General features: G+C 39.5%; 1 protein-coding gene across 1 annotated transcript in view; it reads left to right on the top strand.

Moving 5' to 3' along the window:
• The window catches only part of fbxw4 (F-box and WD repeat domain containing 4), a 42,900-nt gene that overhangs the window by 14,163 nt on the left and 13,528 nt on the right, over window positions 1–15,209 (top strand). The window contains exon 6 of the mRNA XM_026356781.1: window positions 11,765–11,830. Coding sequence (XP_026212566.1) covers window positions 11,765–11,830 — 66 coding nt within the window. The remainder of the gene's footprint in view (window positions 1–11,764; window positions 11,831–15,209) is intronic.

Here is a 15,209-nt window from a genome sequence, read left to right as displayed (position 1 = left end):
TGTAGAGAGTATGGGTGCAACGTGCTCCCATCATCCCATCATCGTCTGGCTGGAAATAAGCTGGCTGCAACATTCTAAACACCTTGCAAAAGGTGGAGAGACCCCTGGTCCAACACAATATAAGTGAGTTACAGTAGTCAACCCGTGATGTAATAAAAACGTGTACAAGTGGCAAGAAAAAAAAAGTATGTGAACCATTTGGAATTTCATGGTTGATGCAGCAAAGCAGGCCCAAATCATTATGTTTCCTCTTCACCATACTTGATGATATGCAGTGACCCATTATGCCAGATGTAGTGCTGTGGGTCCTTTCCAAATAGTTCAATTTTTTTGGCAATACTGCTGTGGAGTGTTCCTTCATGATGTTCTGCCCCACACACCCTGTTAGTTCAATGTTTTACCTACTGTAGATTCGTGAACACAGATGTTAGCCAGTTCCAATGATGCCTTCAAATCTTAGGTTGTCACTCTAGTTGTTCCTTTGCCTCACTGATGAGTTGTGCTCTTAACTTCTTAACTTGTACTCTACTTAGATAAAGATCACATTACATTTTATGACAAATTCACCCAGAAAACCATGAAATTCCAAAAGGTTCACATACTTTTTCTTGCCACTGTATTGCTCTCAAAATCTCTTTGTAAAACATAGGTTTTCAGTTTGGCAAGGTGCCTTAGCTGGAAATAGCTTGTTTTTATGACAGAACTAATCTATTTGTCAAGCTTAAACATTGAGTCAAGAATTACACAAGGTTCTCAGCATAAGGGCTGAGATAAGCAGACAGAGGTCCACAAGCACTGTTAGCATTTTGCATAGTTCTAACCCTAGTTCTAGGATCAATTGTGTAAGGTTAATTAAGATGACAGATTGATTTTATTGAACTGCTGTGTTCACTTGAATTAATTTCCACAGTTATAGTTCATATTTTATGTTTTGTATTAAAAAAACAAAAAAATCATTGTGCCAAAGTGTTACAGTGTACATGTGTGAACGGGTCCAGGCACTGTAGAGCCCTAACAGCATGGGAGTTTGTGGTGTGTACTGGTGGCTCTGTTATTCATACAGCACATTATCCAAATGAGCGTCACTCCCACCACATTTTGAGGAGGAGAAAGCTCTGTGATCACTGAAGCCCTGCTTCTAGTGGATCCCAATTTAAAACATGTCAGTCGCGCTTCTGGCCGACCTGACCATACACACACTTGTCACAGAGGCCTCCCTTTACTGACTCTCTCTTTCTCATCACAATGTCAGCAAATGATTGTGGACTGTGACTTTAACTCGTTGTGGTGGTTGGTTACTGTTTTCTTATTGGCAATTTAAATCAGACAAATGGTTTTACTGTGTTCTGGGCTTGATGAGAAAATTGTTTAGTTCTATAAAGTGAAGTGAAGGAAATAGGTAAGGACTGAATTCAATACTAACCTTTCTCATGCTTAGCATCATCTGTGTCATTATGAAAAGAAACAACAATGACTTAATTATATCAAAATTGTAATTGTATCAAAAAGACAAAGAAAGTTTTCACCATGAAGAGGTTTTTATATAATAAAAAGTCCCTGACGAGTTTTACTTCTCTAACAATGCATGCTAGGAAGTCCAATAGTCTTTTTTTAAGCACTTAATTTTATTGAGTTAAGTAAACCTAGAAGTTAATTCATTTAACTCATTCCAAGTAAAAAGATCCTAATTCAGAACAAGTCATATGTACGTCTGAAGTGGTTTAATAACATTTACATTTTTACATTCAGTTAACAAGAAAAGATTAGTATATTTAACTAAATTCCCTAAATTAAATATACAAAATCCTGATGTTTTAGAGTGAATGTAGAAGTCATGATGCCTGAGGTTTTAATTACACTGTGAACACTTCGTTCATGCAGTATCATGTCAAACATATCACAGATGTCTTTAAATTTTTATGTAGCCTGCAAGTGAATATATCTACAGTTTAGTTTTATAATGAATTTAAAATAATATTAGTTTAAATTATCATAATTTAAATTCAATATGTTTCTGTCTAACGACTTGTAGATGTTGTTAATAAAAGCAAGGAGAAATGCCTTGAATATTTCATCAGGTGTGGATGTCGTCATGTGTATTTGTGCTTAGTAGACAATCACAACATTCATGACTTAAAGGCATGTGTCTTACTAGATTGGCTAAAGTGTCAAATAAAATCGATCATAGTTAAACAGTGAAAGCTTCCAAGGGGGATGAGTACTTCTTATATTTACTGTATGTTACACACCTTATGAATACAGTTAACAGGTAGGTTTTTAAATGATTGAGCAGTGTGTTGCATTAGTGTGAGTTTATGCGAGACTAATTACATATTTTACAAATGACAATTATCACTACTAATGTTGGGCTTTGGCCATATCTTTTTAAATCTGAATCCAAATGGAATCCCTTACTGAATCTAATAAGGATTAGAGCACGAGATTAGATCAGATGGTGTGAGTATAATCAATCCAGAATTGAAATGGGAACGGGATCCATATTGGAACCAGCTATCTGACCCAAAACTATCACTGCTACATCCTCATGTTGAGTGTCTAGATGCCTTTTTAACTCCTCTGTACTATTATTATAGTACAGGGGATCATATATTTAAGCATTTACAGTGACTTTCATCACCAGAAGTTATGGACCCTTACGTTAACAGACAGGACTCACTGTTGTTATGAAGATGTCACTGAGACCAAACGGGATTCCAGCTAGCTAACATTAACATGTTGTTGGGTTTAGTGTGAATCGGGTCCTGGTCTGTTCCAGGCGGCTGAACAGAGCTGAGGGGCTGGCAGAGGAATGTCCTGGTGACCCTACACACAGGAGACACAAACAGAAGCCAAAAGGGCCATGGGGGGGTTGGGATGGGACAACAGGATCGGGCGTGTGTGTGTGTGTGTGTGTGTGTGTGTGTGTGTGTGTGTGTGTGTGTGTGTGTGTGTGTGTGTGTGTGTGTGTGTGTGTGTGTGTGTGTGTGTGTGTGTGTTCATGCATAGCAGTGTGAATTTTTGAGAGAGAAAGTGCATGTTTGTGTGCTTGCATAAGTTTGCCCATGCATATCAGTGTGTAAGAAAGGACCAGGGGTGGTGAGGGAGAGTAAAAGAGAGAGAGAGAGTGTGTGTGTGTGTGTGTGTGTGCGTGTGTGTTTGTGTGAGTGTGTGTCAGTGGGGATCAGCACTTGCACCCTTTGACCATTGTCTCCCTCCCTGACCGATATAAAAGCATCATAACCCTTTGAGCTCAGACATATTTAGAAAGCAGATAAAAGCACTTTTTACAAACTAGATACACGTCAGGCACAAAGCCCGGGGTCAAGCGCAACAAATTAACAACCCTCTTTCTGACAAGAGAGGAGGGGGGGGGGGGGGTGACGGGGCAAAACTAAACCGCCCCTGGAGTCCAGAGCCAAATGCCTCCACATTCCCAGAGTGGGGATGTGGGCCGTTCCCTTGCATTCATGTGTAATTGGTCCTAGGGGCAGAGGCTGAGATAAATACTGACTTAGTTTTTGTGTTTGTATTATGTCCTCTTCATAGAAGACTTGTTTGGAATTTGCTAATTCTAACTAAAGTCAAGACAGCCATTATGAAAGGCAAGCATTTAAATAATTTGTCAGTCAGTGTCATCACAGCCATGTTGAGCTATTCATGGACATTTGTACATTTGTACAAATTTGTACATTTGTACATTTGTACATGGACAATTCTAATAAAATGTATACAGACACACCTGCTGCAACTGGAATCATAGCTTGGGCATATGAAAAAAATCCATAGGTATGAGTATGCTGGTGTCCGTTGTGCTATCATGACGACTATAGCCACATGGGCCCGGTGTACTTTGGATACCACTGCCACTTAACATAGTTTGCCACTGCATCCAGGAATGCAGACTGAAATTCCGTTAGGAAGGAGGGAGCCGTACATTACTTCTGTGCAGAAACACAGCCAGGTGCTCTGAATCTTATTTAAGATGGACTGAAAAACAGTGAAAATCTTCTCTCCGAAACAAACAGATTTCTTTCTGTAATAATATTTAGTGTTCCCTGTCAATCAGTCAACAAAACACAATTCAAATTATGTGTCAGTTCTCACATATCAGGCAAAAAATACCAACATTCTCCACTGTTGAGGATTTTCCTGCTTTTCTTTGTTATAGCATTGTAACGTTATTTTTAAATTGTTCCTCATACAAATTGAGCACTTTGCCTTATCAAAAAAATTGTTGTCCACATTGATGCTAGCACTGATAAATACTTTTTCCCTTACATTTTATTTAGTAGAGTAAATACTCAACAGTCAACTGAATATAACTCACTTGTTTTCTCTTCCATGCTCTCAGTTGTGCATTGCAGCTATGATCTGACAAATTTTGGTGTTGAGTTGTGTCACCTCCCACTCTACCATCACTTCAGATGTGCTTGATTCAGTAAAGCCAAACACACAATTCTTATTCTGCAAAGGTCAGGCACGTTTCAAACTGACCCAGAATGTTTCTGCTTAGCATTTCAACCTGTTTCTGAATCTTAATTCCGCATTTCTGAATATTCCCATTTTGTGCTTTAACAAGAGGCCTTAATGCTGTTTAATGTTCAGTGAGAAGAAAAGATGCCTAATTGTAAAAAACTAAATTAGTGCATAGAACGATACAGAATATTTCTTGGCTGGCATTTAATTGACTGGTTCACCCACATTAAAACAAACAGGTATTATACCTCATTTTGAATTTTTTCAGATTTTGTAACATATAGAGTACCTTCACTCTGGACTCTAAATCGTCCAAGGTTGAGTGTAAATGTTTGTTTCTGTATGTCAGTCCTGTGATAGACGACATCTGTCTAGGTTGTACCCCACCTCTCACATAGTATCAGCTGGAAAACTGCAACAATTAGTAACTCAGTTCCTCAACTGATTAAAAAGTGTAATTAAAAGGACAGGTGATGTGGTAAACATGACTGTCTCACAAGTGTGCACCATTAACCTGATAACAGGCATGTAGTGCTCATGTCTGCATTAAACTATTGAGATAAATTAGCACAGCTGGAGGTGAGCGTGATGGAATGATCACAACAAATAGAATCAGAGCTCACTGACATCTTCTTCTATTGTTGTTCAGTGCAGTCACCAGTTTAGCAGACAGGCAGGACAAGCACTCCTCAGTGCATTACTCTACCATTAACAGCACACACACAGTGTCTTTGATTGATTTGACATTTTCACATCACAGTGCTCATGTCCACTGTAATGTGAGCTCTGCAGTGTTGCAGTGGAGTGAAGATGATATACTATAAGATTTGTCATAGTTCCACGTAAAGAGTATTGATGAAAATGCATTCATGGTGGCCTCAAGGCAAACATTTGTTTCTGTGCCCTTGTTGACCCCGAGTGTGCATGGCTGTGTCATTATTTCACCAGACAACCAGAGATCAACCAGTTCTCTAGAGTTGAATTGGCTGGTAAATTGACAAAAATGTATTGGCAACAAACCAGTTGGCCATTCTTTAAGCGAAAATGCAAAAACAGAAGAAAAAACAATTTTGGATAAACTGAACAAGAATCACCAACCAGGTGTTAATGGTTATAATGGAAATAACGATTGCAGCTTTTTTAGCACACAGTGTAGTTCCTTCGTGTTATAAGGCATTCAGGGGTTATCTGTGTTTCGGAACGTCCCAACCCTAAAAAACAAAAAACAAAACAAAATTAAGATCTGAACTGAACTGTGGACTTTAACAATTATTACATCGCAAAGTTCCATGCGTATGGTAATATAGCCATTCATCTCTGTACTGAGGATTTGGACAGCCACCTAATATTGTGAGCACAGGAGTAATATTTTTCCTGCAGACCTGTGGATATAACACATACGCAGAGTACGTTGTTAGTGTGTCCTGAGCCCGGATCAGAGAAGGGTAACACTCTGTGTTGGTCTTGGGAAAATGTGGCTCTCCCTGTGCGGTCAGCGTGTTGATTTTGAGCTAACAATGTTGGTACTGTTGGACTCAACTCCCAGCAGGGACTCTCACACTTGGTGTGTGTGTATGTGTGTGTGTGTGTGTGGCTGGGTTCCCACTGTGGACTCGGCTGGTTTGTGTGACCCTGCCACACAGGCCCTTAGATAATGCAGCCAGCTGATGAGGTTACCCAAACGGCAGCAGAGGCCCAGCATGCTGCTAATGATGAGAGGAGGAGAAAAGGGGGAGGCTCAGATCGGGGCAGAGGAGGGTGACTGTTTGGTCAGAGATATGTGTGTATGTCTATGTGTGAGTTTAGGGGGGGACACCTGCCCCACATTAGGCGAGAGAGGCTCTGACCTTAGCAGCTATAATATCAGTGCAAGCTCTGACCCCAGATCAGGGCTGGTTGGTGTTTCAGAGGGGTGAGGGAGCAGGGGAGGCAAGGGGAGAGTCATTCTTTCATTGTATGGCCAGTGTCCCCCACCCAGCCTCCACCAGCACCACAGCCCAGTGAGGGGTGAGTAATGTGAGTAATGGAGAGTAATAGGGTCCAGATAGTGAGTGTGACCATAACCCTATTGTATCCTGTGTCAGTGGGGTCAGGGGTCACCCACTGTGCATACTGGTCCCGGCCCCGCCCGACCCATTTGGGCCATAAATGAGTTTACCCAACACTAATTACCGGGGGCCTGCCAATGGGCCTCGCTTCATAACAGGCCTGACAGCTGCCTCAATGCCTCACGTCCTCACCCTACCACCACCACCACCACAGCCCTGTCCTGCCACCCCTTAGTACTGTCTGGACTGCTGTGTGATCTTTTTACATAACAGGCCCTTAAGAGAACTCATCTGCATGACTTCAATCTGAATTTACAGTCCTCTATTGATGTTTTATACAGTGCATGAATGCAGTATTACATAATATTAACTACAAAAGAGACTGAAAAATGTACCCAAAATGAATAGCATTAATAGCATCCAAGCAATAACATTTAACTTTTGCTCCACATGGTACAGAGTGGACGAGTCCAGCCGGACAATATTGTGAATGTAGTATTGTGATGATCCAGTGAACTGGGTTTTTAAAACGATTATTATTATGTGCAGCATCCTAGACAAGTCAGAAACTGACTGACCAAAAAAGCTTCATTTTAAGTTTGATGAAGTACCTGCTCTGCAGCTTTTGATTGTATCAGATGCTAGCAAAACTAGCAAAAAATACAGTCAATCATTGTTGTAAATGCATCACAAAGCACAAAAAATGAAGTTATATTTAAGTATAGAATAATGATCAAATCAAATTTACATGTTAAATTTTACTTTCATCAAAAAACTGCTCTTTGAAGCAGTCACTGCCTGACAAGTGGCAAAAAATGTGGCATTCTTATGACTTTTTTTCAAATATTCAGATTCAGGTAATTTCCTCCCAGGACTACAGCACTTCCCAACAGTCTGCTATACAGGTTGTGCAGGGTTCCCAAACTCTTCAGTCCAGCTTATCCCACACCAGTTTGATGGGGTTCAGATCTGGCGATTGTCGTGGCCAAGCTGTCACCAAAAGTATTCCAGCAGCTCCTTTGTTTATCAATCATCTTTACAGGAGCTATGTGTCTGTGCTCTGTACTATATGTGCTTCACTCAAATCCAAACTCCTCACGCCCGGACCCATCAGTCCACAAGACTTCAGTTATCTAAAGTCGACTGTTTGTGCACCTTGGCACACTGCAACCGTTTTTTCCGAATTTAGAATGTTTTTTTTTGCCACTCTGCTTATGTGGCCTGCTGATCTGTTCTCTTTTTTTTTTTTTTCTAATTTTATTCTATGATGTAGCCAAGTCAGGAGCAGCAAGGCATCTGTTTCTAGAGGACACTATTAAGTGCATGTGCACTTAAACAGATGTGCAATTGGGCCTTCCTCTGCATCTTCTGTCCTGACTGGATCCAGTTGCAGCTTGTCTCTGAAGACTATAGTCTTCACCTTTAAAAGAAATATTTAAATATTTATTATTTTTCTCAAGGAGGTTTTAAAGAACAATTTTTTGTGGGTGCCATTTTATTTATAACCAATCACTCTTACTATAGATGAGGAACTCATTGGTTTACTGTACATTAACTTATTTTAAGGTATTACAAATGAGTGGGCATCCAGGATCAATGTAAGACCATCCACACTTGCATTTCTGTAAAAACAGATAGTTGCTAAGTCTTCTAGTTTAACACTGAGTAGCAAATGTTTACCTACTGATTAAAGTATTACAGATGAATGATGAAAATGTTTTTTTTTTTTACATTTCAGTGCAAAAATCCAATATTGTCTTGGTGTTTCCGAACTTTTTCTAGTCTATATTTGGTCAGACTTCTATTCTTCCTGATTTGACTATAATGATGTCTTTGTTCAAATCAAAGGGCTTTCAGGGAATTAAACCTCCAGTCGTCTTGCAAAAATAGCAAGAACAGACAAAGAGGGAATTTCACACTAAAAATACTTTAAGTGCCCATATTATGCCCCTTTTGGGGCTTAGAAACAGGTCCTTGAAGTCCCCAAAATGTGCCTGTACACTGTCATGCTGAAAAGCCATGTAGATTATAGTGAGTGGCAAGTCTGATAATGTACCACTCGGGGATTGGTTTCTGAAGAGAAGAAAATGATCAGCCGCATCAAAAAGCCATGTTATTGTCCAAAGGGCACCTGACTGTTGTTTCAAGGCAGATTAAGAGAAATATTGTTTATCTGCCCTGTAACATCCATACAAAATGTTTACTTTGTATTTTTTGATCTGCTGAATTTTCTCTGGTAGTGTTCCTTAAGAAGTCTGCAAATGCTCTACACAAAAGACAAGCATCACTGTTAAGCAAAGAACTGATGCAACACGACAACCACTGGCGAGTGTCGTCTGACGAGTTAAATGAAGGCACAGGCTGTCAGATTCTGTCAGGGTTCCTAACCTATGCTCCACCACAGCTGGAGCTAATAGCTTCCTTCCCTTCCTTGTGGTTTAAAGTCTGGGACTTAACCTTGGGGGTCAACGTAAATGCAGTCTCTGGTTTGCATATACATACAGTCTGTCCCTGAAACAATCTCTGGAATTTTGCTACACCCATACACATGTACAGAAAGCCATCTGGTTTATCTGCAGGCTGTAAATGACTTGTTAGCAAGTCCTTTACACAGTAACAGAATAATTTATCTATAACAGTTTAGGCTGTACAAACGGTAATAAGATAAATATTTCCCAACCAGTTATTATTCTGATAGGCTAATAAAATAGATATGAATGTCCAATAAAGACATTTTACTCAAGTACTTCCCCTGCGGTTTTCTGTGCTTGTCCCAGTGTTGGGACCTCATACTACTGAGCTACAACCCCACATAGTAGGCCTGGCCAATGTGGCCAAAATATTATCCCTTTTTTTTCCTCAATAGTTTTTTATCTCGTTTGATATTGATTGATTAGTACAAAAAAATGTCTATTGACTATAAATGTTCTGAAGGTTTTTGGCGGCAATCCCCCAAATTGTTTTATTTAGAACATTTATTCCATACAGATTCAATAAAATCGTTGACTGAATACAAGCACCAGCTGCAAGTTACTCACAGAATTAGTGAGTCACTAACACCTGCAATTTTTGTCGTTTTGTCGCTTTAACCAGTAAATACAGTCACCACTAGCTACAAATGAGAAGCAATTGGATGTTTAGTTGTTAATGATGACAGAACTGGACTTTAGAAAATTTTGCCAGCATCATTTAGAATTGGAAGATGTTCATTTGAATTAATAAACTCTGGGAATTGAATTGGGTTTTATATTATTTTTAAATTAAATTAGTTGTAGCTAATACACCAAAGTGTGTTTAATCATATGTGAATTGGTGAACAACAATAAGTGTAGAACCAAAGGTCTTAGGTCTTAGACCACAATTGTTCATGGAGTTGATGGAGCCTTATTGTAAAATGGATTAGCAGGTTAGTCCTTAAAACTATGTGACCAGCTGAAACAATTCAGCAAATATGGCTTAGGTATAGATAATGTAAAGTGAAAAGGTAAATAAATGTGGGGTTTCCTGGCATCTTTGTGTTCAAAATATTAATTTTGCCTTGAAGAGGACCTTTCCTTTTCACCACAGAAATGCATCTGTCTCTGTATCCTCATCTACAGTATTTCTCTTCCAGCTAACTGCATTTGTCAGTAACTACCTCTGTGTGTGTAAAAGACAGGCCCTCCCCCCTGTCCATCAACCCTGTAGGAGGGCACTAAGCCTTAAGACTCGGGCCTGACCCAACAGAAGCCCCCCTACCACCAGCACCCCTGGTCACCACCCCACCCTCAACATAGATTCGAACAGCCAAACCCATCCCGTCAGCCCTCTCCCACTGCGCTCCTCCCCTCTCCTTTCACCACTCCCCCCACCTCTCCACATGCTGGCATTCACTGTGCATACCTAGGCCAACCTGCCACTCCAATCAAAGGATCGTGAGTGTTGTAGTTTTCTTCTCTTTACTACTGCTGAGAAACAATGCAGGGTGGATGGAGGCAGGGACAAATGATTGGGAGTGCTGCTATGTGACAGCAAGGAGAATCTCTACAGGATCATTTTTTTCTATGAAATATTGTTTTCTAAAATAAGTAATAATAACTGACGAAAAAAAAATTTAAATAGAGGATTTTAATATTTGTTTAACAGAATATGTGAAAAAGGGTAAAAACAATTAAAAATAATAAGTTGATGCAGTATGTAAGGTTCATTACTAATGAATTTGCTAGTGTATTGGCAGTTTATTTTTGGACCACTCTTCTTGAGCAAACTGCTCTAGTTGTCTCACGTTTAAAGTGGGCCTTCTCCAGACTGCCGGTTTCAGCACTTTCCATAGATGCTCCATAGGATTCAGATCAGAGTTCATAGAAGGCCTCTTCAGAATAGTCCAGTGTTTAGTTCTTATTCATTCTTGGAGTTTTTAGCTATTATTTAGGTTATGATTAACCTGATGACTGAGACAGAGCCTTTTGTCACTGGGCAGTACATTTCTCTGCAGCATTCCTCCATAGGGTTATCAGGTACTCATTTATCTTGACCTTGAACTTCAGCTTGTATTCCTTGTTTAAGTCTTTTTGTTTACTGTCACACATCCTTCTGTTCAATCAGGGGCCATTTTGACTTTTACAACCATGTCCAGGGATGTTGGCTACAGTCCTAAACTTCTTAATAATATTTGCAGTTGTAGTCACACGAATATCAAGCTGCTTGAAGATGGTTTTAATGCCTTTGCATTTAACATGTTTGTCTTTCATTTTCTTTCTGATCTCATCAAACAACTCTCTCTGTATCTTTCTCTTTCTCTACAGTGACTACTTTTTTTTATTTAAATTATAGAAAATACTTATAATATTAATATAATCCATTATTTACAATTTATCATTTGGCCATTTGTATTTGTTGTATCATTTAGATTATTTTGCTGAATCAGAAGCAAAGATGTGAGAAAGAGTCCGGGAGTTCACAACAGAGACAGATGTGACTAAAATAGAATGAGTTGTTCTCTAAAAACAAATCTTGAAGGTATAAATATCTGGATAAGATTTTGGATGCTTTAAAAATAGACAAATAGGTTGAAGTTTCACTGTTAATAATAAGCATCTCTAAACTTAAACTAGACTTACACAGTTGGCTGGTCCTTTTCAGTCAGTATCAGCCACCTGATATAAGAATGATAAGGTCCCGATTAGTCTTCTGCTTCTTTGTGTGACTTAAAGGTTTACCTGTCCCCCCCCTTCTCTCTCTGTCTCTCTTTTCATGTGCAGTTCTTTTGTAACCGGAACTGCGTGCTGCGAGAACTTCTCCCCTATTCGCATCTGGGATGTTGAACGGTAAGTCAGGAAGCTGCTCTGACGTGCTACAGCACAGCTGTTGGTGTAGCTGTTTATATGTTATTTATGTTTTTGGGGATTTTTTTCAATATATTATCACTGCACCAAATATCTCTGTTACCTGAAGGTAAAATGGTTGTACAGGTAAATGGAAATCTGAACTTCATCTTAGTCAAGAGTATTACCAAATACAATGTGCCTAAAATAATAACACAAAAAATTGTGATCTTTTATCTCTTTATTGAGCAACAACCATAAAAACCTTATGATGCTAGTGGAAAGGGTATGTGAAGCCATGGAACCACGTCAAAAACCTAATTGGAGTCATGTATTAGCATACCTGGAAGAAAATTATTTTTAGGGTGTGGACTACTTTGACTGACAAAAAACACTCAAACGTTTTGAATTTGCACGGTACAAGAAGAAGATGCTTCTGTGAACTTTGAGACTGTGGCTACACTACCAAGACGTGGGCGGCCGGTCAAAATTACCCCAAGAGCACAACATCAATGATCTCATCAATGAAATAAAGAAACAACCCGGAGTGACAGCCAAAGATTTGAAGGCATCATTGGAACTGGCTAACATCCGTGTTGATGAGTCTACTATGTGTGTTATTACTTTAGGCACATTATTTTGTTAATACTCTTGACTTAGATGAAGATCAGATAACATTTTATGACTAATTTAGGCAGAAAACCATACAATTCCAAAAGGATCGCATACTTTTTTATGCCACTGTATCTTGTAGCTTGACCAGTGGTTTTCTCTCCTCCTCTCCTCCTCTCAACAGTCCAATCTTATGTTACTGTCTGCAATTGCTGTATCTGGATGGCTCTGCAGTTCTTAGTTTAGCAGTTGCTTCCTCTTCAGCTCATTATGTGATGTCTGGCTAACGGGAGACAGATAATGACAAATCTGTTTTAGTATTGTCCAGTAGGAGCCCCATAGAACACTGGACAGCAGAACATACATAGATAATAGTGCTACTAGAGGTTTCCATGTATTGCCTTAGGGCACCTTGACATACAGCCAGGAGGAAATGTGAATTGAACCAGGATTGGGGCTAAAGCCAACTGATCTACACCCTTCCCAAACTGCAACATAATCAATACAACTAAGGTATAGATAAGGAACCATGCAGACAAATGCTGACTTGTCAACATGGGTCAGTAATGAAATTGCTGGTTTGTATTGAGGTAAGAATTTAACATGCTAGCATCAGGTAACAGTGGAGGCCACTGTTGTATTAAAGCAAGAGCACCGCTCAAGAAAAATCCATATATTAAAAGCCCTGTGTTAGCATTATATTGCATAGTGAATGATGCAAGCTCTTTGCAGTCAGTGTATATGTGCAACCACACATTTGCATTTAAAAGGAAAAAAGAACAACAACTTCAAAACTACAAAGTAGTGCACATGCAGAAATATACCTGCATATTGGTTGTTCATCACACACCGTATCTCTAGCAGAGTAAAAAACAAACCTCACTGATCTTCCTCCTCTTCCTCATCTCCCCTTTCTCTCTATTCAAACAAAAGGTGATATGAACATTTATGGTGTCATCATCAACTCAATTGCATTAAAGGTTAAAGACAGTTTGACTTGTCAGTTTTGGAAACAGTCAAACAGGACATCTCGTCAATTATATCTAGTAGGTTAACGTCCTTACATAGTTTCTGTGGATTAGAATTTTCACATATAAAACATAACTGTATCAGTGCATTGACACTGCACACACAACACATTAGCATCACTTTGGACCTTTATCAACCCAATAAGCAAATGGAGCACAGATTTGAAAGCAGCATGCAATAGTCAGGTCTTGAGCAAGGAATGTTCAAAATGAGGGGCCTCTGAAAATCTGTGTCTTTGAAAGGCAAGGCTTAAACCTGATACATCCCTGACAAGGCCACTGTAATTCCCAGCTTTACCTGGGCCAATTAAAAAAGGCTGACACAACACAACATAGGGCTGGACACAAAAAGCTGCTTCCTGCTTTCCAAATGGCCTGGAAATCTGAGGAGGGGAGAAGACAGGATGCATATAGGCAGAGCGAGGGAAGGGATGGGTGGGCAGGTTATTCTGGAGGCTGCAGGTGTTGAGGGGAATTGACCTGGTTACAAGGTGTAGCAAACATACGTAATGCAAGTGTGTTGTAACATCCAAGTGATTACTCTCTCTGGCAAGACATGACAAAATGACCATTCCTGACATGGAAATTGAGTTATAGCCTATGACCCAGCTAAAGAGATATCCGTCTTGCTTTAGGCTACTGCACCTTTGAAAAGTTGTTGCTCGTCCAAATATGAATGGCAGATAGGCAGATTAATTGTGGTCAGAGGCTGAGGGCTTTTCTCAGGGCGTTGCTCCTGTTCTACATAAATGCAGGTGCCTTGAGAATGTCTCACACAGAGATACTGTTCTGATAAACAGGTGAGAACAGCATACCAGGCAGAATGTGACTGTACTGAAATGTACGTGCAGGGTGAGGGTGATAAGGGTGCATTGTTCATATTTACTGTTTCAGTAAACACTGATCTTTAATCGGTACTCTGACTGCTGTTAGTGCATTCAGACACTAGAAATCAGTCCGTCAGTGGTGGTTCGAGCTAGTATGCGACTCTAAGCAAACTTCTATTCATAGCCCCACCAACTATACTATATATACTCTTAATTCAGCACAACAACTAAAATGTTTCAATTGAAATATTTAAGTTGGGATAACTAATGTGACATTTCTAATCACTTATCATTTCTCAGTTGTCTGAACTTGGTAGGCAGTTTTGGTAAATTATCAGTCTTGTTAAAACCAGACAACTATATTATGCTATTCTGTACCACTACTGGAAGCTGTTGAGATGATGGAACAGCCCCCTCTTTCTCTATCCCTACCATCTCACTCACTCTTTTTCTCTTTCTCTCTTTCAGCTATGACCCAATATAGCACTCCCTGTGTTGATTAGCTGTAATTAGTTGCTGATCAGATTGGTCCGACCACACAGTAAAATTAACTTCACATACTGTATATTTGTACTGGCAGCAGTCCACAAAAAGTACTCCTTCCCAACACAGAGTGATGCAAGACATAAAAAGATCAGTGGTTGGGTTGGTGAGGTGGGTATGAATTGCGCGAGGTGCTTGGACTCCACTAATACTTGCTTGTGTGTTTTCTAGTTCTACTTCTAGTTTTTAGTTCTTGTTCTAGACTTGGAACAGCTTACTGCATTGTTGCCTTCAACTGGTGTAGTAACATAATTTCTTACTTTGTAGCTACACTCAAAACAATAAGAACCAGTAGTTAACTCTAAAATTATAAAAAAATTGTAAGACATAACGATTGTTGACAAAAGTGCAAAGTTAACTAATTTATGTAAG

This window comes from Anabas testudineus, chromosome 15 (genome assembly GCF_900324465.2).
Source record: "Anabas testudineus chromosome 15, fAnaTes1.2, whole genome shotgun sequence".
Classification (NCBI taxonomy): Eukaryota; Metazoa; Chordata; class Actinopteri; order Anabantiformes; family Anabantidae; genus Anabas; species Anabas testudineus.
This window is presented reverse-complemented; position numbering and strand designations above follow the sequence as displayed.